This window comes from Malaya genurostris, chromosome 1, assembly GCF_030247185.1.
Source record: "Malaya genurostris strain Urasoe2022 chromosome 1, Malgen_1.1, whole genome shotgun sequence".
Classification (NCBI taxonomy): domain Eukaryota; kingdom Metazoa; phylum Arthropoda; class Insecta; order Diptera; family Culicidae; genus Malaya; species Malaya genurostris.
Window position 1 is genome coordinate 21702774 of NC_080570.1, and position 20295 is coordinate 21723068.

General features: G+C 37.5%; 1 protein-coding gene across 1 annotated transcript in view; it reads left to right on the top strand.

Moving 5' to 3' along the window:
- The window catches only part of LOC131434586 (calexcitin-1-like), a 109559-nt gene that overhangs the window by 70754 nt on the left and 18510 nt on the right, over positions 1–20295 (top strand). Inside the window, exons 2-4 of the mRNA XM_058601434.1 lie at positions 1575–1713; positions 12038–12090; positions 12295–12414. Coding sequence (XP_058457417.1) covers positions 1653–1713; positions 12038–12090; positions 12295–12414 — 234 coding nt within the window. The 5' untranslated portion in view covers positions 1575–1652. The remainder of the gene's footprint in view (positions 1–1574; positions 1714–12037; positions 12091–12294; positions 12415–20295) is intronic.

Below are 20295 nucleotides of genomic sequence, written 5' to 3' on the forward strand. Positions count from 1 at the left end.
GTGCTTTCAACAGGATGGTGCCACTTGTCTTACTGCGGCCGAAACAATCGACTTATTGAAAGAACATTTCAACGACAACCTTATTTCGTGAGATAGACCGGCAAACTTGAATCAGGATAAAGCTCAATAATTTTGTATGTGTCTGAAAGCCTGTTCTCAACCCTTTCGTCCGGTGTATGTTTCCATCATCGCTGTAAGTTTACGTGTTACGATAGCAACGAAAGAACTCGCTCTACTAATCACATCAGAAATGGATGATAGTATTGAGGAAGTAATTGTGTGATCAAATCAACAATCGTTCTCCTCAAGCGAGTACAAAGTACTGAATCATTGTTCCTGCAATGATGCCTGTCCGACAGAAAAAGGAAGTGACAATCGAATAATTCAAATTCCGTGCGATTACCGGAAATGTCACGATGATTTTGAAGTACTTTGCATAATTCGATTGCTGGTCGTTTGTGCTGAGGTCTTCCCTTCTGCTCCTACTAATGTATGATTGATTCGAGTGCAACAAGCATCCCATCCATTCCAATATTTTTTCCTATTGGCTTAGAAAGTGAAGATAATAGTCGTAATTTAATCTGAAGCCGGCCCACTTTCACCGGAACACTGGTTCTTCGTCTGTTCCATCATCCAAAGACACCACAATCACAGTCAGTACCTTTGCTCTAATCTCTCTGAAGACAATCAAAAACTATGGATAATCTGATTCCAGTTGCCAAACTACTTGGACCACCTGTGAACAAGTTCTGTTGAATCGAATTTCGTCCTTCCCCCTTTCGCAATTCCTTCTTCTGCATTGTGAGACTGCAACGAGAACAAATGGACACGATTATCTGCCATCGTTCTTCTGCTGACTTCCCATTCCCGCCCTGCTGCAATCTCCCGGAACCAATAGATTCGAGTTGTCTATTTGTTCGATCATTTTTTCCTGAGATTTCATTTTCAGTAACGTTTGTTCCTTCCGGGACATGCATCCGGTAGACTTCGCCGAAAGGCATCGTCGCATTAAGTAGGAAAAATTTGAATAATGGTTGCCTGTTTCCACTGAACCTCCCCGAACAAAACATTTTTTTTTTGTCACAAAAAAGGGCAGACACTGTTCCCAGTGTGGATTAGAATGCCACGCACACGGATGGAAACACGGATGCCAGTGCCGGATATCGGATAGCATTGAAAATAAATGATATTTGCAGAAGAACCAGCAGAGTGCATCATAATCGTTTTCGGCATTTTTGCATTTTCTGCTCAACATTTCAATTCCGGGCCCGCGTGGAACAGAAGCCGAGGGGAGGGGAAATGGAAAACTTTTCTCAGTCAATCTCGGTTCCAATGTTGTGAATTCAGCTGTGAAGCATGACATGATCGGCGATGAGTTGAGTCAGTTGCGATGAGAAATGCCAAACTCGCAAGAGTAGCTGTAAGTGCAGTGAGGCGAACAAAATAAATATTGAGATATCCTTATCGAAAGCTGAATATTCAACAGTCAAAATTTGCCAGGAACTTTAGTTGATTATCTACCGAAAATGAGCGGTGTTGACATAATTTCATGTTTTCTTCATGTTTATTTACAGCCGGAACCGTCAAACCAAACAGCAGAGTTTATTCGAAACTTTTGGTCACCAGTAAATAAACACATTCTTCTCCAAGCAATGGCCGCCATTTCGGATTTCCGCAAGAAGAAGCTTCTGTATGTGTTCCACGTGTTTTTCGGTGAGTAAAAATTTGTTTGATTTATTCAACTATTTGATCATCCGTCTAATATTTTGACAAGAAAGTCGGTTCTCTGTTGGAGAGTCGTGCTGTTGTTGGTATCTACTGTCGTAAAATGACATCAGGGCAATCTCATTGACCGGGTAAATGCAGTACCGTGCTTCAAGCAGAAATCTTCGCGAATTTATCCGATTTTAACAAGCTTAGGCGCGTTTTGAAGCTACTATTGAGTTGTGAATCAAGTTCGAAGACCAAGTGGCTGTCGCTTCCAGTTCCGGAGATAGAATGGCATAAGTGACGTAACCGACAAAACGCGTTGTTTTTCAACGCTCAATTTTCTCGGAGATGGCCGAACCAATTTCAACAAGTTTAGGTCCGTTTGAAAGCTACTTTTGTACCATTTATCAAGTTTGAAGCTCAAATGGCTGTCGCATCTGGTTCAAGAGATATAATAATATAAGTGACATAAGCGACAAAACACGTTGTTTGTTTGCCAATTTATTTTCTCAGAGATGGCTTAGTCGATTTTTACAAGTCTGCACTAATTTCAAAGTTCCTGAATTATACAACAAGCTCTAAGATCCAGGCCCGTGCGTAGGGGGGGGGGGGGGGGTTTGGGGGTTTTAACCCCCCCCATGAAGAATTTTTTTAAAATTAAGTTTCATGAACAATGGAGTACTTATTATATTAAAGTGCAAATAACTTGACAATTCATATTTTTTTATCAATTTTTTATCAATTTACTAGCTGACCCGTCGAACTTCGTCTCGTCAGAAGAATTGTCAAAAGACTCAACGTTTCTCTCCATTATTTTTCTGATTACTTAACCTACAATCAACGGAATTCGACTCACACTCGCTTTAGCTCCAAAAGAAGAAACATCACCAAAGATTAATGTGAAAATATGAAATACTTCTGTTAAGCGAAAATTGAACAAATGCACAGAATTCTATTCTGAACAGTCCGTTTTATGGAATTACTCAAATGGACAGAACAAACTTTGAAGCAGTTTCTTATACACAAAAAAAATCTATTTTTATGTTCGGTAATAATTTTTGCGGCAACGATCTGTAAAATATTATTTTTACTGAAAGATACGTAAAATTTATCCAACTCCTATGTAAAAGTTACGGTTATTTATTATTTACTGACACGGTCTGTGAACTCTGAAATATCATTTCTCTTGACGAACTCAGTGAAAGTTGTACCAATATTCGAAAAATTATTATTAGAATTTTTCATTTAGCCTTTTACAACTTTTTATTTCAGCACTCTAAAAATATGAAGGGTGATCCCATATTCTACTGAACTGCATCAGAGAGATATCTGATCATTTTATTTGAATAAATTATTTCTGGAGAGCAAATGTAATTCAATTTATTCATCACACGCAAATAAATTAATTAATCGGATGGAAATATATTTGAAAACTAAATTGCTCCTTCCTTCCCCAGATCTCTAATACAATTTACCAAAAAACAGTAATACTTTACGGGTCAAGACGATTACATATTTTTAGAATTGATTTGTAAATTTCGCCGAACGTCGGTATTGAATGATGAAGAAGTCATTAGAATTATGACAGATCGAAGTTCAGTGGAACTGTACCAATCATTCAGCAAATAAAACTTTTACTGAACGGATTACCGAATATTCAACTGTTTGAAAATCAGTAAAACTGTACCGACATCCGTAAAAATAATTCGGTGTGTATAGTTTTTAAGCAGTGAGAAATTTTTCTCAGAATCTGTTCTGTACGTTCAAGTTATCAAAAAGTACCATGCAAACTTTAGAGCTCTAATAAAGTAGATATTTTCAGGTACTGTGGAACTTTTGATTGCTTGGAGACGACGCTTAAATTGTAATTTGATATTGATCTTACCAGTTTGAACATTCTTCACAGAATATGCAACATGAAATAACAGTCTCAATTTATAATGGTAATCATTGAACATTGATATCTAATAACCACTTATTGTGTGCGCTTAGTCTAATCTAAATCATTAGAAAGAAGAATGCAAGGAAAATCTCTTAGTTTGACCTTAGCGCTTCTACAGCACAATCTTTTCATTGATTCATTAAAAAATTTCTGATTTGTGATTCTTGCTTCCGCAATGACCAATACTATTCATCTCACTCCATTGAACACAATTCATCGACGTAATGACGAATCACATCACATCAAGTATGCATGTGAAATCTTCACACAAAACAACTCGTAGCGCGCCAAACGATTTTTTCAACGATCTAGTATTCTTTTCTTCGACGGCCAAACACTCGTTGGAACTCTTTGTGCGCTAAACACCTATCGATGATCTAGCAATCATTAGCGACTTTTTCAGTGGAAAATTCCATTGTCCATACAAAATAACTTTATTGGTTTTTCCCACTTTTCCGGTAAGTTTTCCTAATTTTTTTGATGTACGAACCCGGTGGGGGTAAAAACTGATCAAACAAAAAAAAAGCATCTCAATCCGTCCATCCGTTCTTACGTGATGCGATTACAAAGAATGATCTCTGCATTTTTATATATATATATATAGATAAACTGATATAATTTGAAACCCCCCCCCCCCGCGCACGATCCTGTCAGAATTCGTTTTACATTTTTGGACACCCCCCTCTCCCCTTGAAACCCCCCCCCATGGATGATTCCTGTGCACGGGCCTGCTAAGATCAAATGGCTGTCACTTTTGATTCCAGACATATAATGGTATAAGTGACGTTAACGACTAACCGCACGTTTTTAATTGACTGAATTTTATCGAAGAAGACTCTGAAAAAATGCGATAAACTTAGGCTCATTTGAAAGCCAAATTTGGAAGATTATTACTTTTTGTGAGCTTTTTGTGTACTTTTTGTGTACCTTTTGTGTACTTTTTGTGCACTTTTTGAGTACATTTTTTATTCTTTTTGTTTACCTTTTGTGTACTTTTTTTGTACTTTTAGTGTACCTTTTGTGTGCTTTTTATATTCTTTTTGTGTATTATGTGTGTACTTTTTGTGTACTTTTTATATTCTTTTTGTGCGCCTTTTGTGTACTTTTTATACTCTTTTTGTGTATTATTTGTGTACTTCTTGTGTACTTGTTGTGTCCTTTTTGTGTACTTTTTGCGTACCTTTTGTGTTCTTTTTGTGTACTTTTTATATTCTTTTTGTTTATTATTCGTGTACTTTTTTTGTGCTTTTGTGTAGTTGTTGTGTCCTTCGTGTGTACTTTTTGTGTTCTTTTTATATTCTTTTTGTGTACCTTTTGTGTACTTTTTAAATTCTTTTTGTGTATTATTTGTGTACTTCTTGTGTTCTTTTTGTGTATTATGTGTGTACTTTTTGTGTACTTCTTGAGTACTTTTTATATTCTTTTTGTGTATTATTGGTGTACTTCTTGTAAACTTTTTGCGTAATTCTTGTTTTTTGAGTACTTTTTGTGTACTTCTTGTGAACTTCTTGTTTATTTTTTTTTGTACCTTGTGTACTTTTTGTGTATATTTTTGTGTACTTTTTGTGAAGCTTTTGTGTATTTTTTGTGCACTTTTTATAGTTTTTGTGTACTTTTTGTGTTCTTTTCGTGCACTTTTTGTGAACTTTTTGTGTACTTTTTATGCACCTTTTGTGTACTTTTATGTAACTTTTGTGTACTTTTTATATTCTTTTTGTGTATTATTTGTATACTTCTTGTGTCCATTTTGTGTACTTTTTGCGTACATTTTGTGTTCTTTTTGTGTGCTTTTTATATTCTTTTTGTGTACCTTTTGTGTAATTTTTATATTCTTTTTGTGTATTTTTTTGTATTATGTGTGTATTATTTGTGTACTTCTTGTGTACTTTTGTGTAGTTGGTGTATCCTTTTTGTGTACTTTTTATATTCTTTTTGTTTAGTTTTTGTGTACTTTTTGTAAACTTTTTGTGTACTTTTTGTGTACCTTTGTGTACTTTTTATGTACCTTTTGTGTACTTTTTATATTCTTTTTGTGCATTATTTGTGTATTTTTTGTATACTTTTTGGGTATTTTTTGTGTACTTTTGGTGTATTTTTGTGGTTTTCTTGTGTACTTTTTGAGTACTTTTTGCATACTTTTTGTGTTCCTTTTCTGTACTTTTTATATTCTTTTTGTGTACCTTCTGTGCACTTTTTATATTATTTTTGTGTACCTTTGTGTACTTTTTATATTCTTTTTGTGTATTTTTTGTGTATTATTTGTGTACTTTTGTGTAGTTGGTGTGTCCTTTTTGTGTACTTTTTATATTTTTTTCGTTTAGTTTTCGTGTACTTTTCGTGCACTTTTTGTGAACTTTTTGTGTACTTTTTGTGTACCTTTTGTGTACTTTTATGTACCTTTTGTGTACTTTTTATATTCTTTTTGTATATTATTTGTGTAGTTTTTGTGTATTTTATGTGTACTTTTTGTGTATTTTTTGTGTACTTTTTGTGTATTTTTGTTTTTTTCTTGTGTACTTTTGAGTACTTTTTGCATACTTTTTGTGTACTTTTTATATTCTTTTTGTGTACCTTCTGTGTACTTTTTATATTCTTTTTGTGTATTATTTGTGTCCATTTTGTGTACTTTTTGCGTACTTTTTGTGTGCTTTTTATATTCTTTTTATTTATTTTTCGTGTACTTTTTGAGTATTTTTCGTGTATTTTTTGTGTACTTTTTGTGTATTTTTTGTGTACTATTTGAGTACTTTTTGTTTACTTCTTGTGTATTTTTGGTGTACTTTTTGTGTATTTTTTGTGCACTTATTATAGTTTTTGTGTACTTTTCGTGCACATTTTGTGAACTTTTTTGTGTACTTTTGTGTACCTTTTGTGTACTTGTTATGTACCTTTTGTGTATCTTTTGTGTACTTTTTATATTTTCTTTTGTGTACCTTTTTTGTACTTTTTCTGTACTCTTTGTGAACTTTTTGTGTATTTTTTTTGTACTTTTGTATTTTTATACTTTTGAATTTTTGTATTTTTTTAAGTCCTGAGTTCAATCAATAAACGTATTAAATTAGGATTGAAATGCGAACAAGCTAGGTCCTTTGATGATAGTTCTGCAGTCTGATTATGGTTTATATTCACGATTGCAAGAAATAATTTGAATCCAGATATGAATTTCGGAAGGAACGAAGTTCTCCGGGACAGCTAGTTTTATTATAAAGATCTATAATAATTACTTCGTAATATTTAATTGTGTGTCAGAATGTGTGATGTAGCTTATCCGTACTTTGGTGTAGGTACATCGTTTCAAATTTTAATAGTGAAGAAGGGGAATGCTTTCTTTATTTCTGTTAGAACAGTTTTCTAATGAAAATATCTGGCAACTCTGCTTGTACACGGAAACAAAAAACTACCCAAATTTTGAGTGTTTTCCTCCAAAGGAGAGCTGGCGTTCAACAAGTTAATAATAGGCTAAGTTATTTACCAAACAGGAGAGGATGTTAGGATGAATGCCGTTTACTTACTGTCGACGGATCGGAACGGAATGTTGGCTGTTAACAATGAAAAAGAATATGCTGGGTGCAAAGGATCGTCAATGGTGATTTTTTCGACAAAACAAAAAAAACTGGAACAATCCAACTGTCGATAAGAATGACACGGAACAAGCAATCTCAGGATAGAGAAGTTAGTACAAGATTTTTAAAATGCTCAGTGTAAATTCAATTTAAGCTACCCATTCCCGACAGCCTATTGACACTTACCTCGTTCCGAAACCCTCCGCCGCGGGGCCGGGGCTACACTCGTCGGCAATTGAATTACACGTACTTCGGAAATTTGTGCAATGAAGCAACAGGGCCGACGACGACGCCGGCAAACTTTTTCCAAGAAGTGCAAATTGTGTCTACATCATTATACTAAGTACAATTGAATTGTTCTAATGAACCGCACGAGTGCACTCATTGAAGCATGAAGTCCATTTAATCTATCCGTTGAATTTTACGTTCCTTTGTTCAATCAGTACGGGAGAAGGACACGGTACCGAGTCCTTTCGTTCCTCCCAACCAAGTGCTATTCATTTCATGTATGGGTATAGTTAGCTACTGGTACTACTACTTTCATCCGAGGATTTTGCTCTCTCGAACGTCACCTTGACGGGATGGAGGTTTTAGGTTTAGAAGGGGGTGGTATGTAACCAGGTGCTGGATGGGTTTGGTTACCGATCCCCGTTGGAATAACATTCGTGCTGACTGCTTACAGGAAGTAGTGGAACGATAATTCTGCTCGTTCAACGGAAGTCTTATCCCGTCTTACGTTCTCTCATCACCGTCCTTTCGTCCGCCCGTTCGTCCAGAATGGGTGACTTATTGCAATAATATGGATTGTTGAGCAAGTAAATGGGTTTTAGATTTTTTTTCTTATTCTATTAGCTTTCTCTCTGCCGTATGTTGTCTATTCGTACGTCACAGTTTATGCTGCCCCCGGAAGCTGAGGGTCAAGTTTGAACAAGGGATGCTACTTTTGTTCTCCTGTGGGACATTTGTTTCGAATAGGAGCTGAGGTGTAATTGAGTGGGTGCATTTTAAATAGTTGAACAACAGAAGAAAAGAGTGACAGAGGCGGGGGAGCTCAGCAGAGATGAAGGGTCGCAATTATGCTCTTCACTAGCTGGATAAACATTGTTCTTCAATTTGTTGTAAGAATGCAAATTCCATTTAAACATTATCGTACAAAAACTTTTCAACGACGTTCCGGTTGGCTGGTGGACAGATTCACCTACTATTATTATTTTTCATGTAAATAATTCATATTAAAACATTTTTCACCTCATCAATTAAATAAAAACATTGCATTGAACTTTTTTTAACGGCTTTTTACAACACACAAAACCCGATTCACCGCACTCGCACACGATTAATTTCTCTTCCATAGAACACAAACCTAACGAATTTTGTTTGCTTTTTTTTTGGTTTGCTCTGCAGCCGATTGTCAACCCGAAACCCCGGCCTGCTTTGATGTGATAAATTCAATGACGGTCTCGCACAGTGCACTAATTGTTTTCATTCGTTTTACCACGGAAAATAATGTGTACAGGCGCAAAACTGTCTGTTGCCAGCTTCGCAACTTTCGTTTCTCGGTATTAACTTTTTTTTTTGGTTTTCCTCTTTTGTCAGTTTGCGAATCGAATCGGGAACCGTGCAGGCCCGACGAAATGGCGGCCGCATAAAATAATCGTTTTTTTTACTTCTGGGGAGTGAAAGGGATCGAAAACCTTACGGGAGTTGTCACTTTTAATTAGTAATATGCCAGCGGGGAAGAGTTGTGGTGTATCACAACAGGTTCGATAATAAATTCACCCGGTATTCGCACCCGTGAGCAAGTTGTATGGAGGACGAAGATGGATTTTTTAAACGGTAAAATTAATGGTAATGTTATCATTATTATTATTATTATTATTGCTGTGTAAAACGAGAGAAAAAAGAGAATTTTACAACGCACTGGAATAACTTCATTCGGTAGGCTGCAGCCTGCCGAAGGATTCAAATAAAAAAAGATAAAATTTTGTTTCTACGGAAATATGATTTAATAGTATTATATGCCGCGTTAGTTTTAGTGTATTCACAGTTGGAAAATAATTATATCACTGAAGCATTGAAAATCATCGAAAAAATACATTTCAAGCGCACTTAATCGCACGACTATAATTGGTCATCCGGATCCGATTTCCGGTTCCGAAAACGCGAAAAATATTCAAAACTGGGCTCAAATTAATTCCAATCGATTGGTCTTACTAGTTGATGGCAAAACATCCAACATTGACTACACCGGTGCCCGTTTTCCGGTTCCGGAATTATCGAAAATAGTGCTCACAAGCTCTGAAAATGGATGGCTTTACATATTTTACAACAAACTTAAGTTCAAATGAGAAATCTTATGATCTCATACGGAATTCTCAAAGTTTCACGCAAAGCTTACCGTTTCTAAACTGGTTTTTAGCAATATTGACTAGAGGCCAGTTGGCGGTCGTAGGTGACAAGCGATTTACACGGAAACTTTGTGTCCGAACCTAATGTTACATAAGAAGATGTTGTTGTTGTTTAAAAGAAACGGGTTTCGATCTTTCAAGCAGACCGCACACGTTACGATGATTGATGCCGCTCTTATTAGTTCAATTCTTTCAACAAAGTAATTCATTGTATCTTACCTTTCGTAACCTCACTTATGCCCCAAGAAAAGGGCAACAATTCGTGCTCCGAATCAGAGACTGTCCCAAACTATGTTAGGTGAAATTGTAATAAATCAAACAGAGTATACAACGATTCAAATATCTCACTTGTACAAATCAGAAATAACGTTAAGAAAAGATTACAACTTAACCGCACGTTTGACTGAATCGTGGTCTCCACCATACTAAATGACAGTCCTCTTGACATTCCACTGTTGCCAGTTCAGTCGAAAGGACGGACTAGGATACGATGCGAGATTCCGTAACAGAAGGCGTAAGCTTCTTTAAACTGTCTTTTGAAAAGCACCAGATTTTTTTTCACCAATTTCATTCAAATGGCAAATACTGCAAAACAAAATGTTGTACAAGTGATTTTCACAAAATTAGTCTTATTTTCGAATAAAAAATTCGATTAGCTTCCAAAACCCATGAATGAATAGGTGAACAAAGTAGCAACTTCCGGTGAGTCGATATTCTCCAAAACCCATGCAGATTTTAACGAGTATTCGTATTCACGTTATCCGGTTGGTGGAGGGGGGGGGGGGGGTCTGCAGCGCCCCCGCAGATATCACCTCTGTCTAGTTGCGGGCGTTTGCCCGGATTACTCAAAGCTAGGAGCTATCCCTTAGTTAAGTCCGAACGAGCGGCAGCGAGGTCGGACAGCAGGTCATTAAAAACGATGAGGTGTAGCCGCATTAGACCTTTAAAATTGCAGTAAATTAGAACAATTTCTTTTAAGCAGCATCTGTTATGCCAAATGACTGTTATGCCAAATGACCATTATGCCAAATAACCATTATGCCAAATAACCATTATGCCAAATATCGTTATGCCAAACGGCTTTATGCCAAACGTGGTAGCCCCATCCGGTTATGTCATTGAAATAACTCACCCGTTTTTGTCTTTTTCCTATAGAATGGTTATGCAATCGCTGTGAAAACCAACTTTACACCCAGGGCCCGGAGGGCCGTGTCATATACTATTCGACTCAGTTCATCAAGATCACAAAATGTATGTGTGTGTAAGACAGATAATGTCACTCAATTTTCTCAGAGATGGTTGAACCGATTGTCACAAACTTAGATTCAAATGAAAGGTCTTATGGTCTCAAACAATTTCCTTGAATTTCAGTTGGATCCGACTGCCGGTTCCGGAATTACGAGGAAATATGTTCAAACTTATTAAAAAATGCGCACTCAATTTTCTCGGAAATTTCTTGACCGATTTTCACAAACTAAGAAGCAAATAAAAGATCTTTAAATTCTTTAAAAAGTTCCCGAGAAGTTGATTCAGTTCCGACTTCCAGCTTCGGTATAACAGCGCGATTAGTGGAAATTTTCAATTTCATGAGTATTTTTTTCACAAGCGATGACAAAACGACCTGACATTTTTATAAAACTTACTGCTAAATTCCACTAATTGGCAGTTCTTGTTAGTTAAATATAAAACTACTTTGGGACTACTAGTCCCCGGTTTCCGCTTCCGAAAGCACCGATAACAGTGAAGAAAATCTCCAAAATCGGAACTCACTTCGATTTCTGAGCAACGGTTAAGCCAATTTTCACGAATCATGATTCAAATTAAAGCTCTCACTGTGTTTAAATATACTGTGCAATTTCATCCTGATCTGACTTCCGGTTCCGAAATTATAGGGCGATTAGTGTCAAAACATTTAAAACGTCATTCAAAATGACGATGCAAAACTGGTACACGTCGGTACGCGTGACTTTGCTACGTTCGCACAGCGTGCTTTGTTCAATTTCGTATAGCGCGCAGGGTTGTCACATTTAAATTTATATTTTTTAAGTGAAAAATATGTAAACTTCTAAATCTTCTATTTCATTTGTGCCTACTTGTTAGTGTTATTGCAAAATTATGTGTCAAATAATGTCACTCATAAAATAAAAAATCTCATTATCATAGAGAGCGACGATGCAAAAAAAGCTTAAATTCTTCTAGATTTCGCTTAAAACTGATGCAATTTTTAGGCTATATTAGTAACTTACTAAACGAACCGACTTCGGCTATACTGGTTCCAAGTTTTCCGACATTCGAAAGCATATGAGACACTCATCCGCTCGTATTTTTACTTGATTTTTGTATTCTGTCACATTTTTACCACACCGTATCGATCAAAGTCACTAATGCTCTGACTTTTCTTTTTTTCATTACAGATATTAATCAAAGTGGAGAAATCGACCGCAAGGACTTCGAACTGGCAATTAATGTGAGTTTGCAGAGTACGAAAAAAAATTGAATGTAAATTAAATATATATATAATTAAAAGAAGTAACTACTTGTTTTCAAAAAAAAAGACGGCTTGCTTTGATCAATCATCTTATTCCGCTTTCTTTTGTTCGGAAGCGACTTTCGTTCAGCCCGTCCGTCATATTCCCCGACTCAAGCAGCTAATTTTTCCTTACGTTCACAGAAAATATGCAACCTGCGTGGCTGGCCCGAGGGACACGCCAAGAACAAGGAAACCCACGACGCCATGTTTAGAATTTGGGACGGTCTGCGGACGAAGGCGGACGAGGATAATGACGGTCAGGTGAGTCGTTTCCACATGTTTTTCCAACGCGGCGATTCACAGACAAGCGGATGGGAGAAGTTTCCGAACGTTTTGATTTTCGTTTTTTTCAGATCGGGGGGTTTAAATGGGCTATACAAGTGTGTGTGTGTGTGTGTGTGTGTGTGTGTGTGTGTGTGTGTGTGTGTGTGTGTGTGTGTGTGTGTGTGTGTGTGTGTGTGTGTGTGTGTGTGTGTGTGTGTGTGTGTGTGTGTGTGTGTGTGTGTGTGTGTGTGTGTGTGTGTGTGTGTGTGTGTGTGTGTGTGTGTGTGTTCGTCGAGTGACGATCATCAATCACCAACAACAATGTTAACCGGAAATGTCCAGTTCTTTTATATTTGCCACAATTCAACACTTTTTTTCTATTTGGTAGCATCAATCAACTGGTCCGAGGTCGAATTGTAAATCGGATTTCGAAAATCTATTCCGAAGCTGAACGTTAGGGTTTTGTAAGTTCTTTTCAACTTCCGCGGTTGATCGATCGAATATTTGCTCAGTCGCAAAACTTATTCAGATGTAAATTTTCTTTTGCATCGTGACAAATGGGGGCAAAAAGTCGACAAAAATAAAATGAACGCCGCAACGGTTTGTGTTCAGGATCATTTTTCAATTCTATTGGAAACTTTTCTGCATTTCTCAGAAAAAAAAGGTTCACATTAAACTTCGGTCGATTTGTTTCGATTGAGTTGAATCGCTTTAAAGAACGAAGTGAAAAAATTATACCAAAAAACACGTTTACCCTTGCAGCAAAAATTCCCTTTACAAAGGCCGTTCCGCGGATGTCATCGGTGTGATGGTGGTTGTGGTTTTGCGGCCGAATTTCGAATGAGGAATTCGATTCTCTACATGCAAAGTGTCCGCCGGTGTCATGATCGGATTGCACAGTTTGAGCCCTTTTGATTCGAGGGCTAACGATGCAGTTCTCCGAAGGGGGGACGAACGAAACAGTCGAAAGTTTCTCATTAGTTGGCACCGGGTTTTTCCGGGTAAATAATGACGAGATTGGGTATCTTCCCCCGTTGCAACGGTTTTCGCCGGGGAACAGAAACTTGCACGACGACGACGAATGATGATTGAAAGCATCCCAAATGAACTAAACTAATGAAGCTGGATCAAATTCAGGTTGAATTAATTGATGAAACGGAATAGTTTCCCACCGGTGAAACAAAGCGAACGGTTCCGGTCACTAAAAACAATGCGGAAAAGTTGGCTTCCTCTGCAAAAAGGGCCCAATGTTTGTGGAAACGACATTGAGCCGGCTTGAAATCCTTCCAGTGACATTTTGAATCATTTTTCTCATTGCCTGATGATTTTACTTTCCCCTCCAAAACAAAAGGACTGGCACTTATTGGCTTTTCCTTTTGTTTTCCCTTACGAAAGAGAATCAACTTCGGTTCAACTTTTGGGTAGCAGTCGAAAACTGCAAGTGAGCAATTGCTTTCACAAATAAAACACTTGACCCTTGGACTTCTTGGAAAAAACCTCTGCTGCCCCAAACGTTGACAAACGGTGTTCGTCGCAAAACGGCCGTTATTTATTTCCGGCAGGTTGTGAACAATATCGGTTAACCACCCAATTTCAGCTTCGATCACCGACCGACTGCCGGTGGGTTTGTTATCGAAATTGTTTTTGCAGTCCCCCATTCGACAAATGAACCTTTTATCGGCACCCGCATGATCCTTCAATTTGGGCTGAAATTTGAGTTCGATCTGAGCACCACCACAGAGAAAGAGTTAGAGAAAAAGTGCCCAGTCGTTACACAGTCGATTGGTTGTCGCATCTAGATTGAATTTCATTCTTGGAAAGAGCTTTGCCAATTGACATGTGTCCACGAAAGTAGGTCTGTCGTAGGGTGAGACTCACTGTTTGTAATTTATCCCCATGCACGAATTGCTTGTCCAATAAAATGTTTGCTGTCAATGTCTCCATTCTTTTTGTTTGAAAATGGTTTGTAAAAGAAACTTTGAAAAGGAGGAAAAATTTTTCTTTGGTCTCCCAACACTATGCATCTCTATTTGTTAAAAATTCTCAGGAAACGCATTGCACTAAGAAATTTTATTTTTCCTTTAAGTTTAGTTTGAGTTCGAAAATCGTTCTAATCGGATTATGGATAGTTGATTGATTGTGTGAATTGAGCATGCTTCCACTTCTACGCTTGCTAAATTGTGACGGTCCACCATACTGTAATACGACTTAAGCACATTAAACATATTGAACCATATCATTGAAAAGGCAGGGCAAGAGGGTAAAAAATGCTGAATTCACATATACTGGACGTAGGCCATCGCAGAACAAGCAAGGACTACCAGAAACTTTTCTAAATGAAAATGATTCCTACAGAAGAAACTAGTGAATATCATTGATTTGAAGTCTTTAAAAACGAGAAATACCATAAAGTGAGAAAAAAAAGTACCAGAACAAAATAGATAAAAAAGAATTCGAAATAAATATTTAAACAAAAATGAATGAATGAAGTAATAGTCTAGTAAAAATAGTTTCCAGTTTTGAAACTAGTAAAAATAGTTTCCAGATTTGAAACATGAAAAAATCTGATAATCGAAAGTACGAAACAAGAAACTCCTGCAATTGTTGCCTTTTACGACTTGAAAGTCGTAGAACTGAATCCAATAGATCTATTCTTGTCTATTTTTTCAGTCAGATTCTACACGGCCTCTAGACTTCGTCCGAAGACGGATAATAGGTACTATCAATCTCCTAGTGAACCTAAGCCCCTGCAGAACTGTACACACCGATAAAATCTTTAATTTCACAGAGTGGTAGACAAACCAACTCAGAAAAATCGCCAAGTAAAATTTGAACTGAATTATGCATAGGAAAGTGGTGCCACCAAACGGTTAAAGTTTGAACATTGCCGAATGGAACTCTAATAATATAAAAACGCATCTAGAAGGAATTTCTCGTAGTGGTGAATAAAAAGGTAAATCTAAAATAGAAATAATTACCCTGGACTCTAGAACTTCAGATCTTCAGAATCCTTGGATTTTAAAATTTTAAAAGTTTTGAATTCTTGAACTATTGAACTGTCGAATTTTTGGACAATTAGACTCTAGAATTCTTGAACCCTGGATATTCGGCACTCATTCGCTGTTCGACCCTTGAATAACCGAACTCTTGAACTTTTCATCGCTTGGACGCTTCGACATTTGGACTTCTAGACTCATGACCTTTTCAATTCTTGGGCATTTGTGCTCTTGGGTTATTGAACTTTTCGATTTTTTGAACTCTTGGACAGTTGAACTGAATTGAAATAGGGTTTATAGAAACTTGTATTTTTGGAATGGTGTAATCTAGAACACCTGAAGTCTTCGACTCTCAAACTCAAGGACGTTTGAATTCTTGAACTTTTGGATTCATGGACTTTTGGACCCTTTGATTCTTGGGTTCTTAGATTATTTTGCTTCTAGATTCTTAGACTTTTGGAATCGTGGATTCTTGGAAGAGTCCACACTTGAAATCTTTTGGACCGTTGGACTTTTGGGCACTTCGACTTTTGAACTTTTGGACTTATGGATTCTTAGTCTTCGACTCTTGAACGCTTGGATATTTGAGCTCTTGGACCCGTGGATTTATGGATGTGGATTTGCTCTTGAACATTTGAATTCTTAAGCTCTTAGACTTTTATATCTTTAGGCTCGTGGATTCTAGAACTCTAGAAGTCTTCGACTCTTGAATTCTTGAAATTTGAACTTGGACAAATGAACTCTAGTACTTCTAGACTCTTGAGCATTTGGAATGATGGAATCGAGGACATTTGAACTCTTGGGCTCTAGGGCATTTGAATTCTTTGACTCTTGGACTTTTAGATTTTTGTTCTTTTGGACTCGTAGATGCTAGGGCTCTTGAAATCTTGAACATTTGAACCTTTGGACTTTTGAATTCATGAGCTCTTGGACCCTTTGGTTCTTGGGTCCTTAGACTATTTTACTATTAGACTTTTGGAATCGTAGATTCTTGGAAGAGTCCACATTTAAATTCTTGGACCCTTGGACTTTTGGATTCATGGGCTCTTGAACATTTGAACTCTTGAGCTCTTCGAGTTTTATACTTTTAGACTCGTGGATTCTAGAACTCTTGAAGTCTTCGACTCTTGAATTCCTTTATATTTGAACTCTTGTGCTTTTGGACCTCTGGACTCTTGAACAACTGAACTCTTATACTTCTAGACTCTTAGGCCTTCGGAATAATGGTTTTTTGGACTCTTGAACATTTGAACTCTTGGATTCTTGGGCTTTTAGATTTCCGTACTTTTGGACTCGTAGACTCTAGGACTCTTGAAGTTTTGAACTCTTGGACAATTGAAATTTTGGATCTAAGGACCCTTGACTTTTGAATTCTAGGATTCTTGGATCCTAAGGCTCTTAGGCTCTTGTGTTTTTGGACTTGTTGATTCTTGAACTCTGATATATTGGATTTTTTGAACCATTATACTTTTGGATTCTTAGACTACTGGACGTTTTAACTCTTGGATCCATGGACTTTTGGATTCATAGCCTCTGGAGCATTTGAACTGTTGGGCTCTTAGACTCAGGTACGTTTGAACTCCTGTATTCTAGGACTCGTGAGCTCTTGAACTTTGATTCTTGGGTTCATAGACTTTTGTACTTCTTGACACATAGCTTTTTGGAATCGTGAATTATTGAAATCTTGGACATTTCAACTCGTGTTCTTATGGATTTTTGGATGTATGGGATGACTGGATATTTGAATCTGGAATCTAGATTTTTTGTACATTGAACTCTTAGACGATCGGACTTCTGGATTCATGGACTCTTGAGAATTTGAACTTTTTAACTCTTGGGCTCTTAGACTTTTGTACTCGTGGATTCTTAGACACTTCTTCCACTAGCAAGCTCCTGGTAATTTTGGTCTCTTGAATCTTCGGATTTTTGGACATTTAAACTCTGGAGCCCTTGGACTTTTGGATTCACAAACTCTTGGACATTTGAACTCTTATACTTTTAGATACATGGACTTTTAGACTCGTGGATTCTTGAATTCCTGAAGCCTTCAGCTCTTAAAATTTTGGACGTTTTAGCTCTTTTAGACTTTTGTATTAATGAATTCTTGTACATTTGGACCTTTAGATATATTAAGTATTGGGTTTTTAGAATCTTGTACCTTTAGACTCATAGACTTTTGGACTTGTGGGTTCTTGAACTTTTGGACATTTGAGCTCTTGAATCCTTGGACTTTTAGATTCACGGGCTCTTGAATATTTGAACGCTTAAACTTTTAGACTTTTGCACCTTAGGACTTTACTTTAGGACTATTCAGTCTTTGACTCTCGAATTCTTGGATATTTAAACTATTGGGTTTTTGGAATCATGGGATCGTGGGCCTTTTTGACCACTCGGGCTCTTAGGTTTTTTACTCCTGGGCTCTAAGGTTCTTAAAGTTTTCGAGTCCTGAACTTTCAGACTCTTGAACTCTTGTACACTCTGATTCTTGTATTGTATTGTATTGTAGACTGTTGTATTTTTAGACTCTTAGGTTTTTGAACTCGTGGTTTTTTGGACACTTGAAGTCTTCGGTTCTTGAACTTTTAATCTCTTGGACTTTTGGATATTTGAACTGTTGGGCTCCTAAACTTTTAGACTCATGATATCTTCGACTCTTGAACTTCTTGACTATTATACTCTTGGATTCTTCGACACTTGGATTTTTGAAGTCCTAAACTCTTGAAATCATGGACTATTCTGCTATTCGACACTCGATATCTGGAATTGATGGATTCGTGAAGTCTTAGGTTCTTATATTGCTGGATACTGCAACTGCTGAACTCTTGAAATTTTAGGCTTTTGGCATCCTGAACTCATTTAAACTCTTGAACTCATGGACATATTCTTTGCCATTTGAACTCTAAAACACTTCTACTCTGGCAATCTTGGGCTCTTCTATTCATCGACTTTTGAACTCCTGAACTCTTGAATTGAAGTGTGTGATTGAAATATTGAACTCATGGACTGACTTACACTTCGACACTGGACTGTAGGTGGCTGGGACTGTTTTATGAGATCTTAAAATTTTAAGCTTTGGCACCTTGAATTCTTTTAAACACTTGAACTCTTTTCAACTGTTGACCTCTTCTATTCTTCGACTCTTAAATTGTAGAACTCTGACTTTTGGATTTCAGAATCTCGTACTCTTGTATTTTTGGACTCTTGCAATTTTTGAACATTCGGACTAAACTAAACTAGACTTGACTAGACTTGACTAGACTTGACTAGACTTGACTAGACTTGACTAGACTTGACTAGACTAGATTAGAGTAAACTAGACTAGGCTTTCTAAACTAGACCAGACTTGATTTGGGATCAGAACAAAATGGCTCAAGCGGCACGTGACCATTGTTGTTCCGAGATTTCTCACATAACGAATTTTTCATCATGACATGACACGATCTTGCGTGACTTGATATGACGTGATGTGACGTGACATAACATGACATAACGTGACATAACATAGTGTAATATCACGTGATATGACGTGATATGACATGACATAACGTGACATTAGAAAAAACTTAAAATTTCGATACTGTTTCTGGTGGTTATGTAACAACAAACCCTGGGAGAGGCTGTCCGTGTATTAAATCATAACATTTGCATTCAAATTTTTTTTACATACAGCATTTCTTCATTGATCAGCTGATTGACTTGCCAGGAGCAAGCAAATATTCAGCTTACTGATGGAACTGGTGGTTTGCGACGGGAACCTGCTGTGTTAACTTTGACTCTGGAGAACTGATTGACTTGCGTGCGCCTCGAGCCGTATGAATAAAAGTCGATATATTGGAAGGAAGCTTTTGTGGTTTCCGGTGATGACGGCGGTAGGTGCGCCTAGTTGGACTTTTTCTCTTCCTTTTTCCAGTTCTCCTTCTACCCGCGAAGCGAATGGAAATGTGAAAACTTTTGCATCGGATTTTTTTTTACCGAAACGGGCGACGTCGAGTTCCGGGCGCTTTTCAATTCGTGTGGATTGATCGAATACTCACGTGAGTATAAGGAAGTCGTTCGAGAATTGTAGCATTTTAAGAATATGTGACAAGTGATAAATGCCTCACTCGTTTGAATTCTACAATCAATCAAGTTTAGATAAGATTCATTTTTCCAAACTTTCAACGAGTCCCAAATGCACATGTCATTCGTTTTCGTGCTAGCATTACCGAGAACGGACCGTTAGAAACTCGAACTGAGGTGACAAATACGGAATTACTGTCTAGTTTATGGTCGACATGTTTGTCACCCACCAAAATTAGCCATTCCCTGGTTATGACCTCTGCTCGCCCGCCAAACAGCTGCAACAACCGAAATGCACCGACACCGGGAACACAATTGCTCGTAAAAACGCTTTTAAACTATATAAAACAAGAAGATTTTACACTCCGTTAAATTGCAATTTATTTATGTTTCACTTCTTGTTTGTTATTTCACGACCCCCACCATTTGGAGGTGGGGTAGGTGGTGGGGAGAAGGATGCAACCGAGCATAATCGTATTATGACTCGAATGCCGGTGAGATCCGCGTTCCGCTGTCTGTTCTGAACCGGGAACAAATGGAACCGGGTGCAGCGTTGACATTTATTTTACTTTTTTTTTCTCCGGCGAAAATGACAGTAAGGTGGTAATATTTACGGTAGCAGCTCGTACGCTGATTATGGTTTATGGCGCCTTGATGTTCCTTCAATTCCCGGGTTACGATCGGGACGGGAGGAACACTGGTTCGGTGAGGGTTGGGGGTAAATAATGGAAACCGCGCCCGCTCAACCGAAGACGAACCGAAGTAGGAAAATTAGCTTGTCACCGGCGGGAAATGGTTTTTTGATAGCTTGCAGTTCGCGATA